Source organism: Mus pahari, chromosome 3 (genome assembly GCF_900095145.1).
Source record: "Mus pahari chromosome 3, PAHARI_EIJ_v1.1, whole genome shotgun sequence".
Lineage (NCBI taxonomy): Eukaryota > Metazoa > Chordata > Mammalia > Rodentia > Muridae > Mus > Mus pahari.
In genome coordinates, this window is record NC_034592.1 from 17,308,364 (window position 1) to 17,327,470 (window position 19,107).

General features: G+C 48.6%; 1 protein-coding gene and 1 pseudogene across 1 annotated transcript in view; one reads left to right on the forward strand and one right to left on the reverse strand.

The window, feature by feature from the left end:
* Positions 1-14,373, reverse strand: part of Wdr34 (WD repeat domain 34) — a 16,275-nt gene extending 1,902 nt beyond the window's left edge. The window contains exons 1-4 of the mRNA XM_021194026.2: positions 14,188-14,373; positions 4,845-5,096; positions 1,451-1,560; positions 487-644 (exon numbers count right to left, since the gene is read on the reverse strand). Of these exons, the coding sequence (XP_021049685.1) occupies positions 487-644; positions 1,451-1,560; positions 4,845-5,096; positions 14,188-14,373 (706 nt within the window). The remainder of the gene's footprint in view (positions 1-486; positions 645-1,450; positions 1,561-4,844; positions 5,097-14,187) is intronic.
* A 3,898-nt stretch (positions 14,374-18,271) lies between these two features.
* On the forward strand, positions 18,272-18,592 carry LOC110317507 (annotated as a pseudogene).
* The last annotated feature ends 515 nt before the right edge of the window (positions 18,593-19,107 follow it).

A 19,107-nucleotide genomic window follows, 5' to 3' on the forward strand; every position in this document is an offset into this window, starting at 1 on the left:
AACTCAGAAATCCGCCTGCCTCTGCCTCCCAAGTGCTGGGATTAAAGGCGTGCGCCACCACACCTGGAGGATGAACAGGATCTGAGCATCAGCTCAGCCACGCCAGTCTTCCATCCCAAGTAGCCAGGACAAAGGCCTCTTCTGACAGTTTCTTTCGAGGAAAAATCCTAATTCCTGGGCCTCAAACTCAGTCTCTCCTTGCTGCAGCCCAGGGGCCATTCCCACAGAAAGCTGAGGCCCATACCCAGAAGCCTACCCCTCTAGCAGGCACATCTGTTGTTAGCACTTAGAACAGTCCACTTCTTCGTCCTCCCTCCTGTATACCCAGACTCAGCCCCTTCCAGATGATTCCTCCCTCCAAGCTCCATACCCCTTACAGGTCCCACACAGGCAGATTAACCCCCAGCTGTCCCCTGAGTGGCCTGCCCTGTTCCAGTAAAAAGCTGCCTTGAGAAGAGAGGAGGCTGCGGAGGGCTAGGCACTCACCAGCAATGTGGGAGGGCTGTGTGGGATGAAAGGCCAGGCACATGACAGCACTAGGCACCTCCACCACTACTGATGGCTGCTGGGCATTCAGGCCTTGACGGTCCAGGTTCCAGGTACACACGTAGGACTTGAGTGTACTCCAGTCTCCATCATCTAGCCTGCATGGGGACATGCCTGAGTGACCTCTGTGGCTCTCATCACCTCCTCTCTCTGCCTCACTAATCACCCCCCAAATTAGCCTGTGTACCCTTCACACCCAGACTGTACTATGGGTGTGTGTCATAGGTTCCCCTGCTAGCACTCAAAAGGGCACGATATTCTCTAAAAAAAGAGTCCCTGGGCTAAGCATGATGTCACTGTAGGTGGCATGTCTTTCTTGGTGTTCCAGAAAATTGACCTGGGGGATAGCTGACTATGTGCAGAAGACACCTGTAATTCCAGCACTTAGAAAGCTGAGACAAGGACTGAAGAGATGGTTAAGAGCATTGACTGCTCTTCCAGAAGTCCTGAGTTCAATTCCCAGCAACCACATGGTGGCTCACAACCATCTGTAGTGGGATCTGATGCCCTCCTCTGGTGCGTCTGAAGACAGCTACAGTGTACTCACATACATAAAATAAATAAATCTTAAAAAAAAAAAAAAGCTGAGACATGATAAAGAGATCAATGCCACTGTAAGCTACACAGTGAGTCCCCCTTCCCAGGGTAGGGAAAAGGGTCCACAGCCCCCAAGTGTGTGTCCATGCACAGTGAATGGAGACCACAGAACATCCAGCAACAGAAACCATAAATGAGTGCTGGCAACCAAGGCTCACTGCCAGGTAGGAAGATGGGCCTTGTGGCATGAACTCTCAACACCTCCCTCTGCTCTGGACCTTACTCTTAACCCTGCAGCTAGTGAAAGAGAAGCCTCAACAAGTCTTCAGATCTCCATTACTTCCCAACCACCCCCACTGTCACTCACCGACCATAGGCACAGGCCAGCACAGAGCCTGTGGAGTTCCAGGAAATGCCGGTCACATGCAGACCCTGCCCTTGGGCTAGGGGGTAGACCAGGGTGTGCAGACAGGACACCTGCAGAGACAGGCCATTCCTAGCCCTAAGCACTAACTCCATCTAGAAAGTGGGTTTCAACCTGCGGGTCACAACCCTTTCACAGGTCACAACCCTTTCACAGGGCACAACCCTTTCACAGGGCACCTAAGACCACTGGAAAGCACAGACTACATGTACATTATGAAACTGGTTTTTTGGGGGGTTTGTTTTTGTTTTTTTTCGAGACAGGGTTTCACTGTGTAGCCCTGGCTGTCCTGGAACTCACTCTGTAGACCAGGCTGGCCTCGAACTCAGAAATCCGCCTGCCTCTGCCTCCCGAGTGCTGGGATTAAAGGCATGTGTCACCACTGCTCGGCCTACCTTATGAATCTTAACAGTAGTAAAATTACAACAGTAGTAAAAATAGCAACAAAAATAATTGTACGGCTAGGGTCACAGCATGAAGAACTGAATTAAAGACAATTGTATGAAGAACTGTATTAAGGGCCACAGCATCAGGAAGGTTGGGAAGCATTGGACTCGTAGGTAGCTTCATGGCGGCACAGGGAAGTCACAGCCAGGCCCAGGCAGCCCAAGGCCTACAGGCTGCCCTCACTCACTAGTCAGTCCAGAAGAAACTGGAGGCTACTCTGCCATGGGGCTCATCTCTGTAATTCCAGCATTTGGGAGGTTGAGGCAGGAGGATCACCATGAGTTCTAGGCCAATCTGAACAGTAAATACCAAGCTGACCAAGGCTACTTGACAAGACCTTGAGTCAACCTCTTCCCTCAAGGGCAGAAAATATCCAGCCTTGTGCTTACAGGACACTTCAGAACCTTGCACGGGGGCCTGAGACACACAGCTGAGCAGGCTCCAAGTTCACACCCGGGCAAAAGCTGGAAATTGGCAATGGCTGCACACGGGGAGCGTTAAATGCCTACACACCTACAAAAGGCCAACGTGCCAATTTCATTATGGACTCTACACACCACAGGGAGAAACACAGTGTCTCAGTGTATAGCCCAGGCTAACCACAAACTCACGGCAATCCTGCTTCTGCCTCCTAGTGCTGGCGTTACAGGTATGTGCCAACATGTCTGGCTCTACTCCCTGCACCCCAGAATCAAGCCTCGGGAGTCTTTCTTAGCAAGTGAGAGCTCCAGCAGGCCCTAAGGGAGGGGCACAGCAGCAGAGACTCAAACTCCCGTGTAGAGCTCCACACCTCCTCATTTCATGATTGGCCCTGCACCAAGCCTTCAGAAACACATGCCTATTGCCAGGGAGGTGCAAGGCAGTGGTAATGCTGCTGAGCCTCCAAAGGCCACAGAGCAGCAGCCCCACTCATAGAGACAGAGAAGCGAAGAGCACAGTCCGCCAGTGTGGTGACGCCTGCCTGCAATCCAATACTCAAAAGCCAAGTCAGGGAGTGCCATCAGTGAGGTTATCCTGGGCTACATAGGTAAGTAAATCTCTGAGCTCAAGGCCAACCTGGTCTGCATAACGAGCTCCAGGCTAGCCAAACTACATAGTAAGGTCCTATTTTTGGTTCTGCCATTTGGTTGGTTGGTTGGTTTTTAAAAGGCACTCACTCTGCTTTGGGGCAGCCCACTACAGCTTGTCTTTGAGACATTCGCTTTGCTAAATGAATTTCTGCTTAAACTGTCAAAAATAAACCAAAACCAAAGTAAAATGAGTCAAGCAAAGCATCTCTGGTGGCAGGGGTGCCATCTCAGTCCAGAGGCAGAGGGGTCTCTGCAAGCTCCAGGGTAGCCTGAACCACACAGTGAGCTCTAGGCCAGCCTAGGTACACAGCGAGACCCTGTTCAAAATAAAAAAAAGGACACATGGATAGAGGTTCAGCACACGTACTGCTCTTCCAGAGGGCCCGAATTCAAAACCCAGCACCGACATCAGGCAACTTAAAAGAACCTGTAACTCTGGTTCTAAAAGATGGCACCCTTAGCTGGGTGATGGTAGCACACTAAGGAGGCAGAGGCATGTGGATCTCTGTGACTTCAAGGCCAATCTGGTCTACAGAATGAGTTCCAAGACAGTCAAGGCTACACAGAGAAACCCTGTCTTGAAAACAAAAAACAGACAGATACCCTTTCTGACCTCCGTACTCACATGTACAGACAGACAGACAGACAGACAGACAGACAGACAGACAGACACACACACACACACACACACACACACATTAAAAGAAATTAAAACCAGGCAGTGGTGGCATACACATTAAATCCTAGCATTTGGGAGGCAAAGGCAGGCAGATCTCTGAGCTCCAGGACCACACATAGAAACCCTGTCTCAAAACCAAACAAACAAACCCACACCCTACAGCTAAGTTGGTGCACTTGGGTGACTGTCACACCAACAAGAGGAATGACAAGAACAGTAAATATTCTTTGTTATCTTGTGGACCTTTTAAAATTAGCTGGGGTTTTTTTGTTTGTTTAATTGGTTGGGTTTTTTTGTTTTTTGTATTTTTCCTGAGACACGGTCCCAAGCCGCCTCAGTCTGGAGTCACAAATGGATAAGACCATGACAAGCACCCGAATGCTCCTGATTTTTAGCCCTCTTGAGCTCAGTCCTCAGCATGAACAGTTGTGGTACTGTTTGCCCACCACCTCAGTACTCGGTGGTGAGAGGCAGCAGTCAGAAGTTCGAGGTCCACACATAGGCAGGCACACTTAGCTATAGGTCTGGGGCAGGGCTGGGTGACAGAGTGTGCGGTCACTTTCAATCCGCTGCGCCGAAACCAATGTTAAAGTGCCTGTGACAATACACTGGAGAGGCAGAGGTGACTTGAGGCCCACTGTCAAACAAGATTGACGATTCAGCTGTCCACACAGCTGAACTACAAGGTCTACAGGGGACAGCTTGGAGCTATGCCTTGAAAATGGAAATGCCAAGACACCTGGTGCCTTTAGCACACAGTCCAGGGTTCAGGTTCCAGCTCAGGTAACTGTGCAGCCCTGGGCAAGGCACTGCATCTCAGCAGGCCCCATCTAGAAAGTGGAGACAGTAGGGCTACAGTTGCCCTGAGAGAAGAGACCACAGCAGGTCATAGCAAGGATGGTGCCAGGCTAGTGGCAGGCTGCCCTGGCGACAACCCCACACCTCTTCAGCAACTCGATTTTCTTACAGTCACGGGCTTCCCCCAAGAGGGCCACCTCCTCCCAGGGTGAGCCAGCTCTACACTCTGCACCTGGTATACTGGCTAGTGCTGGTACTGTCCCTCGGGTAGAGCAAAGCAAATCTCTAAAGAGACCTTGGAGCCTGAGAGGGCACCACCCCGAGCCAGCAGTCCCCGTCTTACCGTCTGCTGCTGCTCAGTCCAATTCACCTCATAGCCATCGAAGGCATGACTCTGCCAGTTGTTGTTCAGCTCCCGGGTAACCATGGCCTCCACCCTCCGGAGAAAGGCTTCGAGCCTGAGGGTGTCATACTGGGAAACAGGAGCCATGGCCGCTGGCTCCTCAGGGGCCTCTGTCTGTACCTGGGCATCTGCATGTGTCCGGGCCTGGGCAGACGCCTCAGCTGTGGCAATGCCCGCTGTCTGGCAACTTTTCTGGAAGGAGATTAAAACCAGGGTCATGGGCCAGTACAGTCCAATGGATAAAGGTGCTAATCACCAAGTCCAATGACCTGGGTCCACTTCCCACCACCTATGAAGTGGAGAGAACTGACCCCTGAAGTTGTCTTCAGACCCGCACGTCTGTGCAGACACACACATGGGGGGACTGTTTCCTGGAGAGATGGCTTCGTGGTTTAAGAGCACATACTGCATCCTCTATGTGGTGGCACACACCTTTAATCCCAGCGCTTCGGAGGCAGGAACATACTGAACCCTGTAAGTTTGAGACCAGCCTGGTCTATTGTCCTAGCTTGTTCTCTGTTGCTGTGATAAAACACTAACCAAAATCAATTCGGGGAGAAAAGAGTTTCTTTGACTTACAGTTAGATTTCATCATCAAACTAAGTCGGGGCAGGAATTCCTGTTTCCAGGCCAGGAGCTGACTGTAGCAGAGACCACAGAGGAATGCTGCTCACTAACTTGCTCTCCACGGCTTGCTCAGCTCTCTACTCTTCTTCTACAGGCCAGGATCACCTGTGGAGTGGCACTGTCCATGGTGGGCTGGGCCCTCCATAGCTATCATTAATCAGGACAATGTGATATAGGCATTTTTGCAATCGATGTCCCCTCTCTACAAATGACCCTAGCTTGTATCAAAATCAAGTGACTTTCTTTCAGACAAGTGTCTTTCTATTCATGCCAAGTCAGTGGGGAGAAAGAACCGTTCCTACAGCTTCCCCTCCTTGCTGCCAGCTAAGCACAGGACCCACCTGGGGAGAAGCTACAGGCACAGGCCAAACCAGAGCCACAACCACCCTTGTCAGCATCTTGTCTATCAAAAGAGGCTCTTGGGAAAGAGGCCCAGACCACTGCCACCCACCAAAGCTCTGCACATGAAGCTGCAAGCCCTGGAACTTGGGTGCAGTGCCTGTCTCAGCCCCATTGGATACTACATTCAGACAAGGTCCCTGGCAGCCAGATGTCTGTATTATTAACTTTGTATTTGCTCAGAGTTCTCAGGTAACAAACCTGCAACACAGGGTTACATCTCATCATTTCTGCATATCCGGCACTTCACATGGTGTCTGGGGAGCAGATGTGTAATTATGTACACACACACACACACACACACACACACACACACACCACACACCACACACAGGGGTGCTTTGCTCCGTCAGGCCTGAAGGGGTTGGCCCCACAGCCAGCCACATGGGAACAGAAAAGGCTTTGCCAGTCCCTTCAGGCTTAAGTAAGGGAAAACCAATTGGGAGCTGCTGTGTGGAGACTGCTGGAGCCAGTCCTACAGTGAGCAAATGGGACAGAGCCAAGCCTCAGGTAGAGGCAGGCTGGTGCAAATAACCCTGGTGGCTCCTACCTGTGATCTCAGAGCTTGGGAGGCTCCTCTGGGCTCCACACATGTACACATATAGCCACAAAATGATAGTAGATTCCAATTTCTGCCTCAGAACCAGATGCCTGGTCCATGTGGAGGTCTTGAGGTATGCACGCCACAGGGTCCACCGTGAGCTGTCTGGGTGGTGTCTGCTACTTACTGTCAAGGCTGAGCCAATACAGGGGCTGGGGCAGCAGGAGTGGTGAGCCATGCTAAAGCAGTGGTTCTCAACCTGTGAGTCTGGACTCCTTTGAGGGCCATATACCAGATATCCAGCATACCATATATTTGCTATAATTCACAACAGTTGCAAAATTACAGTTGTGAACAGCAAGGAAATAATTTTATGGCAGGAGGTCACCCCAACATGAGGAACTGTATTAAAGTGTCGCAGCATTACATTAGGAAGGTTGAGAACCAATGCTCTATCTAAAGAGATCTCTGGACTGGTCCAACTCCCTGCTCAGTCCTGGAACTTGGCTTGATAGAGGAAGCAGCTGCCCACCTCGCCAGGACAGCAGCAGCCCAGGACAAGCTGTGCTAGACCGAGGGCGTCAGGGGTCATCGGCATCAGCCCAGGTGAACAGAGCCAATGTCTTCAGTGGTCAGAGCGCTGTGGTCATTATGGTGTGAGGGGACTTGTCTTTAATTCCAGGACTCAGGAGGCAGAAGCCAAGACAAAGGAAGGAAGACCAGGCTAGACTGGTCTACATAGCAAGTTCCAGGACATCCAGAGCTAGTCTGTCTAAAAAAGAAAGGAGCTGGGGGCGGTGGCGCACGCCTTTAATCCCAGCACTCGGGAGGCAGAGGCAGGCGGATTTCTGAGTTTGAGGCCAGCCTGGTCTACAGAGTGAGTTCCAGGACAGCCAGGGCAATACAGAGAAACCCTGTCTCGAAAAAAAAAAACCAAAAGAAAAAAAAAAAAAAAAAGAACAGAAAATGTGATCTAACTCAGCCACATTGACTAACAGCTACAATGCTACCACACGGAAAGTCACAGCTTGTCCTTGGCTACATATTAAGTTTAAACCCAGCCAGGAAGCACTGGACTTTCTTTAAATTGTTTGGCTTTTTTTCTGTTTGCTGGTTTGTTTTGTTCTTTCTGGTTTGTCTGTCTGTATTTCAGTTGCTTGTTTTCAGAGGAAAAATAAAGGGCATGAATTTGGGAGGAGTTTGGGAAGGGGGACCATGATCAGAATATGTTATGTGAAAAAAAAAAGGATTTTAAAATAAAAAATACTGGCGTGCACATGCGGGTGTGTGTTCCTAATTCTGGGATGAAGCCCAAGGCCACAAAGCCAGCCCCTTCACGCTCTTTTCTGATGGAGCCTATTCACCTGGTCTTGACAATGAACAAGAGGCCACCAAAGTCCCTCAGCTTCTCCAGGCTTCAGGTCTCCTCTACCCCACAACTCCAGCCATGACTGTTCCCTTCCAAGGCCTGTGTGAACACTTGTTGATATACACTCGATGTGAGAGCAGTCTAACAGACGCACACCTATCTGACTCAGTGTTAGGACGTGTAATACCTCTTAAGTGCACTGAGCAAGGGGGCTGGAGAGATGGCTCAGCAGTTAAGAGCACTCACTGCTTTTCCAGAGGTCCTAAGTTCAATTCCCAGCAACCACATGGTGGCTCGCAACCATCTGTAATGGGATCTGATGCCCTCTTCTGGTGTCTCTGAAGAGAGCAATGGTGTACTCATACTATACATATGTAAAAAGCACTAAGCAATGCAGATCCAGCAACCCGGCCCAGCCTCCCTCCAGCGTGCACTATCCACATAAACTTGCTGTCACCCTGAATACACTTCCAGGGTCTTCAACTTCTGGTCCTCTTATTTCTACCTGGAATTCTAGGTATATGTCCCATATGGACACACACACCCTAGCTTCCTGCACACTAGACTCTACCAAGTGAGCCACACCCCTAGCTGAACTTGGCTCTGAGTGCTTCTGCAACAAACAGCTACTGAAAAGACCTGGACTCAAGGGTGAGGCCAGGCTAGGACAGGAGCTGTATGAAGTAACTGCTACATTTCTGGTTAGTCTGGGTCTCTTCACAAGGCCTACAAAGGATCTAGAGACAAAAGTGTCACACGCCTTAATCCCAGCTCTCAGGAGGTAGAGGCAGGAGAATTGTCCTAAATTTGAGGCCAGTTTGAGCAACAATGTCTCAAAGTAGGGAAGGGGGCCCGGGCATGGTGGCATGCCTGTCAGCCCAGGCTTTGGTGGGAGAAGCCACAGGTTTACTTAACGCCACAGGCTCCAGCAGGGGGCGCCATGTGATAGACAGGCAACACCTCAGAAGGCATGCCTGGAGAGGAGGGTACTCAAACGTTCATTCAAGTGAGCAGGAGACAAGCAGTCCATGGATGTAAGACAGAAACTATTCAGCTCCTACTTCCTAGGTCACTCTCGAGGAAATCAGGGCTCCTTCCCCTCCCTCTCTCAAGGAGCTCAGCAGCCACCCGGAGGAAAAGGTCCTGGAGCTGAGTGTGCACTGAAAGCAGCTCCACACCATGCAACCACACACTTTAAGCAGGGTGGGGCCAGGCAGAGGTGCATGCCTTTAATTCCAGCCTCCTGGAGGCAGAAGCAGGCGGATTTCTGAGTTCAAGGCCAGCCTGGTCTACAGAGCAAGATCCAGGACAGCCAGGACTACACAGAGAAACCCTGTCTTGAAAATGCAAACAAACAAAAAAGAGCAGGACTGGGCTCAGCCAAATGGCTCAAGAGGCAAAGATGCTCGCTCACCCCTGAGCCTGTCCTCCAGGGCTTGCACAGTGAAAGGAGAGAGCTAACTCCCACACTGCCCCTGTGACAGACATGCACTGTGGCATTTACACTAGTGCCCCCCCTACACACACACCAAATGTAACAATCTTAAAAATAAAAACATAAAATAAAAATCAAAGATCATAGCGGTGTAGGCAGCTGTGCAGGAGACTGAGGCAGAAGACCACATGAACCCAAGAGTTTGTGATGACCTGAGCAAAATAGCAAGACTGGCTTATTTTATGTGTGCGCTCCGCCTAGAAGACAGTGGTTGTTTTGGAACTAGATTCAAGGTCTGAGTCCTCTTCAGGAGCACGAGTGCTCCCTACCTCCTAAGCCACCGTCTTGGCAGTCCACCTGGTACTTGTATACTTTATCACTATCCCTTTTTTTGAGGCAGGGCTCATGGAATCCAGACTAATCTAGAACTCATTACGTAGCCGACGCTGGCCTTGAACACCTGACTCCACCCCTCAGTGTCCGCCCTGTACCGCCCCCTTTCCCCCCAATCAACAAACATCAGCTACCAGACCTGGCTACCTTCTCCTCACAGAACAGACCTCCTGGTACTTTTGACAGCGGGACTGAGTTATGCAAGTAGTTACTAACTCCGAATCAACATAAAACCGGATTCCCAGATCACACCATACACCTGCTGTCCAGGGTCACAGCGGGCTGCAGGCAGTATGCACCTCTAGGGCATCCCAGAGGCTCAAAGCACTGCAGGGACAGGGACCTGAACTCTAAAGCTCCGCCCAGAGAGCAGCACCACACTTTCACATTAGCCATGGTATTTCCCATAAGAACTAACACACCCCACTAAGAAACAACCTCGGGCTGGAGAGATGACTCAGCGGCTAAGAGCACCCACTGCTCTTTCAGAGGTCCTGAGTTCAAATCTCAGCAACCACATGGTGGCTAACAACCATCTGTAATGAGATCTGATATCCTCTCTGGAGTGTCTGAAGACAGCTACAGTGTACTTATGTATAATAATAAATAAATCTTTGGGCTGGAGCAAGTAGGGACTGAGCAAGCGAGTGGACCGGAGTGAGCAGAGGTTCTAAAATTCAATTCCTAACAACCACATGAAGGCTCAACCACCTGTACAGTGTACTCATATACATAGAATAAATAAATAAATATTAAAAAAAAAACACACAAAAGAACAAAACATGCAAACACACTCACTGCTCTTCAGAGAAGACCTTCTGCTCTCAGAGCCCGCATTCTGAGCGGCTCCAGGACTCTCTTCTGTACGACAATCTCGTTTGTATAGAGACAGAACGCTCTTACACAAGAAATAACTAAATGTGAAGGTTAAGGCTTCTTTTTTTCAGTGCACTGCTGAAAGGCAGACATACAGCACCACCTGCCATGCTGATTGCCCGAGAGACTGGCCAGAGAACAAGGTATTTACAGCCCAGGTTTTCTGACAGGAGGAGACTGGAAACATCATCTTAGTGCTGTTTTGTTGTATTTTGAAACAAGGTTTCTCTATGTAGCCCTGGCTGTCCTGGAACTCTCTCTGTAGACCAGGCTGGCCTCAAACTCAGAGATCCACCTGCCTCTGCCTCCTGAGTGGTGGGCCTCTAGGTGTGCACCACCACCACCTGGTTGACTGGAAGCATCTTAGCAGTTTACTACAAGGAAATGAAGTTCTGTAAATGCTCTTTAATCCAACACACTAGAAGAGGTCACTAGATCCCTAAAGTTGGAGTTACGGACGATTGTGAGCCACCTTGTAGACAATGAGAATGCAACCCGGGTCCTCTGGGAAGGCACCCAGTACTCCTTACTGCTGAGCTGGCTCTCCAGGCCCCCCAAAGTAAGTTTCTTATGTACGTTTTGTAAGTTATGCATGTGTGTGCGCGTGCACGCGCGCGTGCAATCCCCACAGAGCTCAGAAGAGGATACTGGGTTCCCAGAAGCTAGATTTACAGATGGTTGTGAACCACTGATGTGGTGGGTGCTGGGAATAGAACCTGGGTCTTCCTGAAGAGCAGCAAATGCTCTTAAGCACTCTCCAGTCCCACATCAGCGTTTCTAGGTTGTAGTGATAGCCAGTGATGGGGTGCTTACACAGACTGAGGCGACGCAGTGGGTCCCCAGAACCTCCTAACATCCCCACTTCCTTTTTGCTCGCTGTTATTCTGCTGCAGTGCAGTAATGAAGCAGGGCTGGTCCACTCTAGGTGAGCTCTGTGCCACGGAGCGAGGAGCAGGGCCCACCAGCCTCTAAGCTGTGTGTGCACTGTGTATATGTGGCTGTCTTTAAGGATCGTATTTGTACTTATGTGTGTAAGTGTGCAACTGGGTGCCTCCCAAGTGTGTGCTGGGGTCTGCAGAAGAGGACATTGTGTCCCCCTAGAGCTGCCATTACATGCTCAACCTCACTGTTAGACACCAAAGCCACATCTTCTGAAAGAGCAAACAGCTGGGCGGTGGTGGTGCACGCCTTTAATCCCAGCACTTGGTCACCAGAGTGAGTTCCAGGACAGTCAGGGCTACAGAGAAACCCCGTCTCGAAAACCAAAAAAAAAAAAAAGTGGCTAATATGTCCAATTAATTTCTTTGCTTTCCTTAAGTAGTTGATGCAAATGATGAGCATAAGATATCAATTATTAGAACCCCAAATCCATTAACAGCAGAATAACCAGAACCTTAGACTTTTAAGAAAATTTTCACATGTCTCTTTTAACCTTTTCTTTCTTTNAAAAAAAAAAAAAAAAAAAAAAAAAAAAGCTTTTCCTCTTGTTACTTAGTTTTACATGTATGGGTGCTTTCGAACCCTGTATGTTTATGCACCACGTGTGTGCCTGCAGATATGAGAGGAGGGTGTCAGGGCCCCTGGAACTGAAACTGGAGTTAGATGGATGTGGGTGCTGGGAATCAAAACTGCTGAGCCATCTCTCTAGCCTGTTTTTTGAGACAAGGTCTCTATAGCCCGGGCTGATCTCCAATCTCTGATCCCCCTGCCTCCACTCTCCAAGTGCTAGAACTACAATTGTATCAGACACGTTGCCTTCCACTTCTCTACCAAGCCAATTTTTTCCTAAATTTTAGACATAGACCACTGATACCAAGAGGGAAAGTCGTCCATGTTCTCCTGTCACCTTCATTGTCACACCTAATGAAGCTGGCAGGGTGCTTTCGGCCAAGCCCAGACTTCCTGAGTGTCACCCACAGGACTCACACAGTATTGACTCCCAAAAACTGTCCCCCGACTCCCACAAGCACATGCCATGTTCATGGCCACCGACACACTCTCAAGCAATGCATCAGTAAATAAAAGAATGAAAAACCTAAGAATCTCCTTCAGGAGTCAGGATCTCCCTCCAGTGCGGAGGCCTTTACACTCCATGGATCTGGGTCGTTCCCTACAGCCTTACAGGGTTCTGGAAGTCTATCGACAAGAAAACGAATGACACTCTGATTCACTCTTTACGGGGGAAAAAAAAAAAGTTAGACCAGGGGGCTGGAAAGATGGCTCATTGGTTAAGAGCACTGACTGCCCTTCCCGAGGTCCTGAGTTCAATTCCCAGCAACCACATGGTGGCTCACAACCACTTGTAATGGGGTCTGATGCCCTCTTTTGGTGTGTCTGAAGACAGCTATAGCATACTCACATACATAAAATACATAAATCTTGTCGGGTGGTGGGGGCGCGCACCTTTAATCCCAGCACTCGGGAGGCAGAGGCAGGTGGATTTCTGAGTTCGCAGCCAGCCTGGTCTACAGAGCAAGTTCCAGGACAGCCAGGGCTACACAGAGAAACCCTGTCTCGAAAAACCAAATTAAAAAAAAAAAAAAGAAAAGAAAACCCAAATAAATAAATAAATCTTAAAAAAAAAAAAAAAGTTTGACTGAAATGATGATTTCAGTCAGGAGTCTTCCAAACTCTATATCCTCAGCAAACAAGAGCTGTTTCGAGCACCCCACCAGGCCAGGACACAAATCTCAGGCTTGCTGCAAGGCCACAATACACTCTAAAATGGTCATGTTTCTTGTTTTCTACTGCAAGGGCTTCCATGTCCCAGGGCACGGAGAAGGACCTGAAAGCCAGAGCAGATCGGGGCATGAGACCATAGGCCCACATGGCTCAAGACAAGGCTGCAGACACCACTGGGGCTTGGGTTGGAGGCAGATGGTCAATAGCCAAGTCTTCTGAGTTCTGCAAGACCTTACTTAACTGTCTCTACTTACCCTTTTTGGTCTAACCTGGGACCACTCTTCCTTTTCCTCAATGATTCTCCAGCCCCTTCCAACACCTCAAACAAATGTGCTGACCCCAGCTCCAGAGTCGGACAGTGTTCACGCTTGATCTGGTCTTCTCAAATGCCACTGAACATCCAGTCTTCCAACAGTTCCTCGGCCCTGCTCTGTCAGTAGCATGACACACCTATGTGACATTACGGTACATAGTCTACTAACATGGCCACCAAGGAACCAGCTATCTATCTCCAGGTTCCCTGCTAATGACTCCCTAACACACCCGTCGCTCAGCATCAGGCCTCCGTTATCTCATTATTTGTATGCTTTTGGATTACACTAGAAAACCATAGTGGTGGGCTGGCGAGATGGCTCAGTGGGTAAGAGCACCCGACTGCTCTTCCGAAGGTCTGGAGTTCAAATCCCAGCAACCACATGGTGGCTCACAACCATCCTTAACAAGATCTGACTCCCTCTTCTGGAGTGTCTGAGGACAGCTACAGTGTACTTACATATAATAAATAAATAAATATTTAAAAAAAAAAAAAAAAAAAAAAAAAAAAAAAAAAAAAAAAAAAAAAAAAGAAAGAAAGAAAGAAAGAAAGAAAAAGAAAAAACTAAAACAAAACAAAAACCATGAAAACACAACGCTGCGCCAGGCCTTCCCGCCCGCGCCGCTGGTAGCGGGCCCGCGCCCTCACCGTCTCCCCGCGGATCCCCTGGACGCTCCTCCACTGCGAGGGCACGGACGCCACGCCCAGGGTCTCATCCTGAAGAGGCGCCGGCCGCCCCCGCCGCTCGGCGCCGCCAGCCCCGCCAGCAGCCAGGGCAGCAGCTCCAGCGTTTCCAACGCGCGGAAAAGGCCGGGGCGACGCGCGCATTGCCATGGCGACGGTCCCGCCCTCTCGCGCCTGCGCCCTGGAACGTGACCTTAGCGGGTTGGCCCCCCCCCCACAAACGGAAGTCCGTAAAGAGGAAGTGAAGCTGTCGGCGCCGTTTTTGAACTGGTTACAGCATGGTCTTTAAGGTCCAGAAGAAAAATAATGAAGATGTTTATCAGCCAATACGACAAAACGGCAGCGGTTAGGGATTGTCCTATGCCCAGAGGCCATTTTGGGGTCAGGAACAGCTCTTCGTGGTATAAGGAAAAGAGCGGAAGTGAGGCGTCGGCTCCAGGTTCAAAGATGGCGCTGAGCGGCCCGGCGCAGAGGCAGGACAGCCTGCGGCGGCCTAGTGTGCCGTGCTGGTCCGGAGACCCGGCCGGGTGGGAAGCAGCCGACTACTCCAGAACCGTATATTGCGCCGTTTGAGTTGGCAGCATTTCCAATGAATAGAATGAAATGGATCATACACAGATCGAAAGTGGGGTCGAACGGATGGGAGGCCTAATGATAAAGATACATAAACAATAATAAATAAAATGCTTGTTAAATTAAAATTCGAGACTAACCACCACAGGAGATGAAGTTGAGCTCAATGATAGATGGCCCCAGGTTCGGTCCTCAACACACACGAAAAGGGCACAGCTATAAGTTAGTGCCTACAGTATATCAAGCCAAGCACCAAACGCTTATGAATGAATGTTTATCTTATTAAGTCCTTAGCCTTCAGTGAGCTTGCTTGTTACTTAGCTGGTTTGCTTTTTGAAGTGCTGGGGTTGAACCCCGGGACTTCCTGCATGCCAACTCCTATGTTCTACCAATCAACTACCCCTATAGCCCAATTGTTATTACTCCTGGGCTTTTTTTTTTTTTTTTTTTTTTCCCCCGAGACAGGGTTTCTCGGTGTAGCCCTGGGTGTCCTGGAAATCACTCTGTAGACCAGGCTGGCCTCGAACTCAAAAATCCGCCTGCCTCTGCCTCCCGAGTGCTGGGATTAAAGGCATATGCCACCACCGCCCGGTTCCTCCTGTGCCTCTTGGGTATGTTTATAGTCAGATATGGAATTGTCCAAAGTCACCCAGTAAAATCTTACAGGTGACTTGCCTGATTCCCCCAAACCAAGCCTGGAGCCTGTACACAACCACTTCTGGGTCTATCTCCTCTTTTCTGAGATGCTGAGGTCTGGTTCGAAGTGCACCACCCAGGGACAGGATCCCCCTCAGCAGAGCAGCCAAGGCCAGGAAGGCTGATTAGATTAGCAGCACTGGGAGGGATCACAAAAAGCCATAGAAAAGTCTTCCTAACTCACCTAGGATTCCAAAAATCATACTCGGACTCAAAGATGAAGAGACACTCAGGTTCGATTCCCAGGACCCACGTGGCAGCTAATAACTGTGTGCAAATCCAGTTCCGGGGAGATCTGACACTCTTTTGGGCCTCTGAAGGCCCTAGACCTGGACTTGATGTGCAGTCACACATGCAGGCAAAACATCCATAGACATAAAAATAAAAAGATTTATTTATTTATTTTAAATCACACTTAATTAGCCCAAAGCTGTGAGAGTCCTCTAAAAACAGGCTTGGAACCAACCTCATCCAGCTGAACTGGACAAAGAGGCTTAGAAAAGGCTTTCTTCACATGGTCAAGGGAAAGGAGAGAGAGTTCGAGGCATCCAATTTGACAAACAGCTCAATAAAGATAAGGCTAGCCCTAAGAAGATAAATCAGCCTAGTGTCTGTTTGGGAGACTGGATTCAACCCTAGCAGAAGCATGATGTCTGTATATATTTAAGATAGCTTGAAAATGAAGAAAGCCAGGCAGTGGTGGCACATGCCTGTAATCCCAGCACTTGGGAGGCAGAGGCAGGCGGATTTCTGAGTTCGAGACCAGCATGGTCTACAGAGTGAGCCAAGGACTGCCCAGAGAAACCCTGTCTTGAAAAAAAAAAAAAAAAAACAGAAAAAAGAAAAAGAAAAGAAAATGAAGAAATGTCCCGGCACACAAATATTTATTGAAGAGTTAAGAATGCTCCAAATGAGCCGGGCCTGGTGGCTCAGGCCTTTAATCCCAGCACTTGGGAGGCAGAGGCAGGCGGGATTTCTGAGTTCGAGGCCAGCCTGGTCTACAAAGTGAGTTCCAGGACAGCCAGGGCTATACAGAGAAACCCTGTCTCGAAAAACCAAAAAAAAAAAAAAAAAAAAAAAAAAAAAAAAATGTTTGGGGACGTTGTACATCGTGGTGCGGAGCCTAGTGCGCACCACGATGTACAACGTCCACAAGCAGTTTCTGAGTTCGAGACCAGCATGGTCTACAGAGTGAGCCAAGGACTGCCCAGAGAAACCCTGTCTTGAAAAAAAAAAAAAAAAACAGAAAAAAGAAAAAGAAAAGAAAATGAAGAAATGTCCCGGCACACAAATATTTATTGAAGAGTTAAGAATGCTCCAAATGAGCCGGGCCTGGTGGCTCAGGCCTTTAATCCCAGCACTTGGGAGGCAGAGGCAGGCGGATTTCTGAGTTCGAGGCCAGCCTGGTCTACAAAGTGAGTTCTAGGACAGCCAGGGCTACACAGAGAAACCCTGTTCCAAAAAAACAAAAATGAGGAAGAGGAAGAGGAAGAAAAAGAGTCCTCCAAATGGTGCTCAGGCCTATCTTCTCCACTTGAGAGGTAAAGACAAGAGAAAACAAAAAAAGGTTCAGTTTTTTTTTTTCTCCGTGATTTTTTGTTTGTTTTGTTTTCAAAACAGGGTCTCACTGTAGTTCTGGCTGAACTGGAATGCACTACATAATAATCAAGGCTGGCCTGTAACTCAGAGCCTGGCTCTACCTTCCAGATGCATGCAGCATCATACCAGGCCTTTGTATTTTTGAAGTAAGATCTCATGCAGCTCAGGGTGACCCTCATATTCGTTATGTAGCTGAAAATGACCTTGAACTTCAGATCTTTCTGGGTCTACACCCCAAACGCTGTGATGACAGTTAGGTCACACCATATCTAGGATTTTTTGTTTGTTTGTTTTGTTTTGTTTTTTTCGAGACAGGGTTTCTCTGTGTAGCCTTGGCTGTCCTGGAACTCACTCTGTAGGTTTTTTGTTTTTTTTTTTAATTATTGTTGTTTTTTTGGGCAGTTGTTTTGGTTTGGTTTTGTTTGGTTTGGATTTTTTGTTTTTGTTTTTTTGTTGTTGTTTTTTGTTTTTTTGTTTGTTTTTGGAGACAGGGTTTCTCTGTATAGCCCTGGCTGTCCTGGAACTCACTTTGTAGACCAGGCTGGCCTCGAAATCAGAAATCTGCCTGTCTCTGCCTCCCGAGTGCTGGGATGGATTTGGTTTTTTGAGATAGGGATTTTCTGTGTAGTCTTGATGTGGAACTCAGATCTACCTGCCTCTGCCTCCTGAACGTCGGGGAATAAAGGCTTGTGCCACTTCTTGCCAGCACCATACCCATTTTTAACTAAAAGGGGGTAGGGGATTGTCTTCTAAAACAAAGTAAACAATAGGTATTTGATACCTATTGCAGGCAGGGTACAGAGCCTCCTATGGCCATTAAGTGTCACTACAGCTAGGCAATGTTTGAGCACACATTTAATCCCAGCACTCAGGAAGCAGAGGCAGGTAGGTCTCTGAGCTTGAGGCCAGTCTGGTCTACAAATTTAGTTCTGGGACAGCCAGGGCTACACAGAGAAATCCTGTCTCAGAAAATAAATAAATAAATAAATAAATAAATAATGCCGGACAGTGGTGGCACACGCCTTTAATCCCAGCACTTGGGAGGCAGAGGCAGGCGGATTTCTGAGTTCGAGGCCAGCCTGGTCTACAAAGTGAGTTCCAGGACAGCCAGGGCTACACAGAGAAACCCTGTCTCGAAAAACCCCCAAATGCCCCTCCTTCCTGCGGCGCCTTAGGGACCATGGCCGATCCTCGTGTGAGGCAGATCAAGACTGGAGTAGTGAGGCGATTGGTCAAAGAAAGGGTGACGTATGAAAAAGAAGCAAAGCAGCAAGAAGAAAAGATTGAAAAAGTGAAGGCTGAAGATGGAGAGAACTACGCCATTAAGAAGCAGGCAGAGATCCTGCAAGAGTCCTGGATGGTGATCCCAGATTGCCAGCGTTGGTTAGAGGCTGCATATACTGATCTTCAGCAGATATTAGAAAGTGAGAACGTCTTGGAAGAAGCCGAGGAGTATAAAGAAGCCCGTGTAGTGCTGAGCTCCGTGAAACTAGAACCCTGACATCTTTCCGTATGGGATGGTTTATGCATTAAATCCTGGGGTCCATTCTACAGTTCATTATTTTTGGCCACTGCTGTGTTTAATAATATGAAAACGTGATTCTTTTTATGCAGTTGCATATATTTTTCTTTGCATAACTTAATGTGTCAAATAAATGAGTTCATCTAAAAAAAAAAAAGAACCCCCCCCCAAAAAAGAATAAAAGAAGGGGGGGTTTAGAGCACCTGTTGCTCTTGCAGAGAGCGCAGATTTGGTTCCCAGCAGATTCCAGTGGTTCACAACCACCTGTAAGTCCTGTTCCAGGGATCCAATGGCATCTTCCCACCTCCTTGATCACCCAGCATGTCATGTATGCATGTCATGTATGCGTGTCATGTATGCAATGTACAATATACATACTTTCAGGCAAAACATTCACGTTTTAAAAAATGGCATAATCTAGTTAAGCTATAAAGATTTTGTTTTACTTGTTTATTTAGTTAAAAAAAATTACAGCTAGTAAGATAGTAAGATTG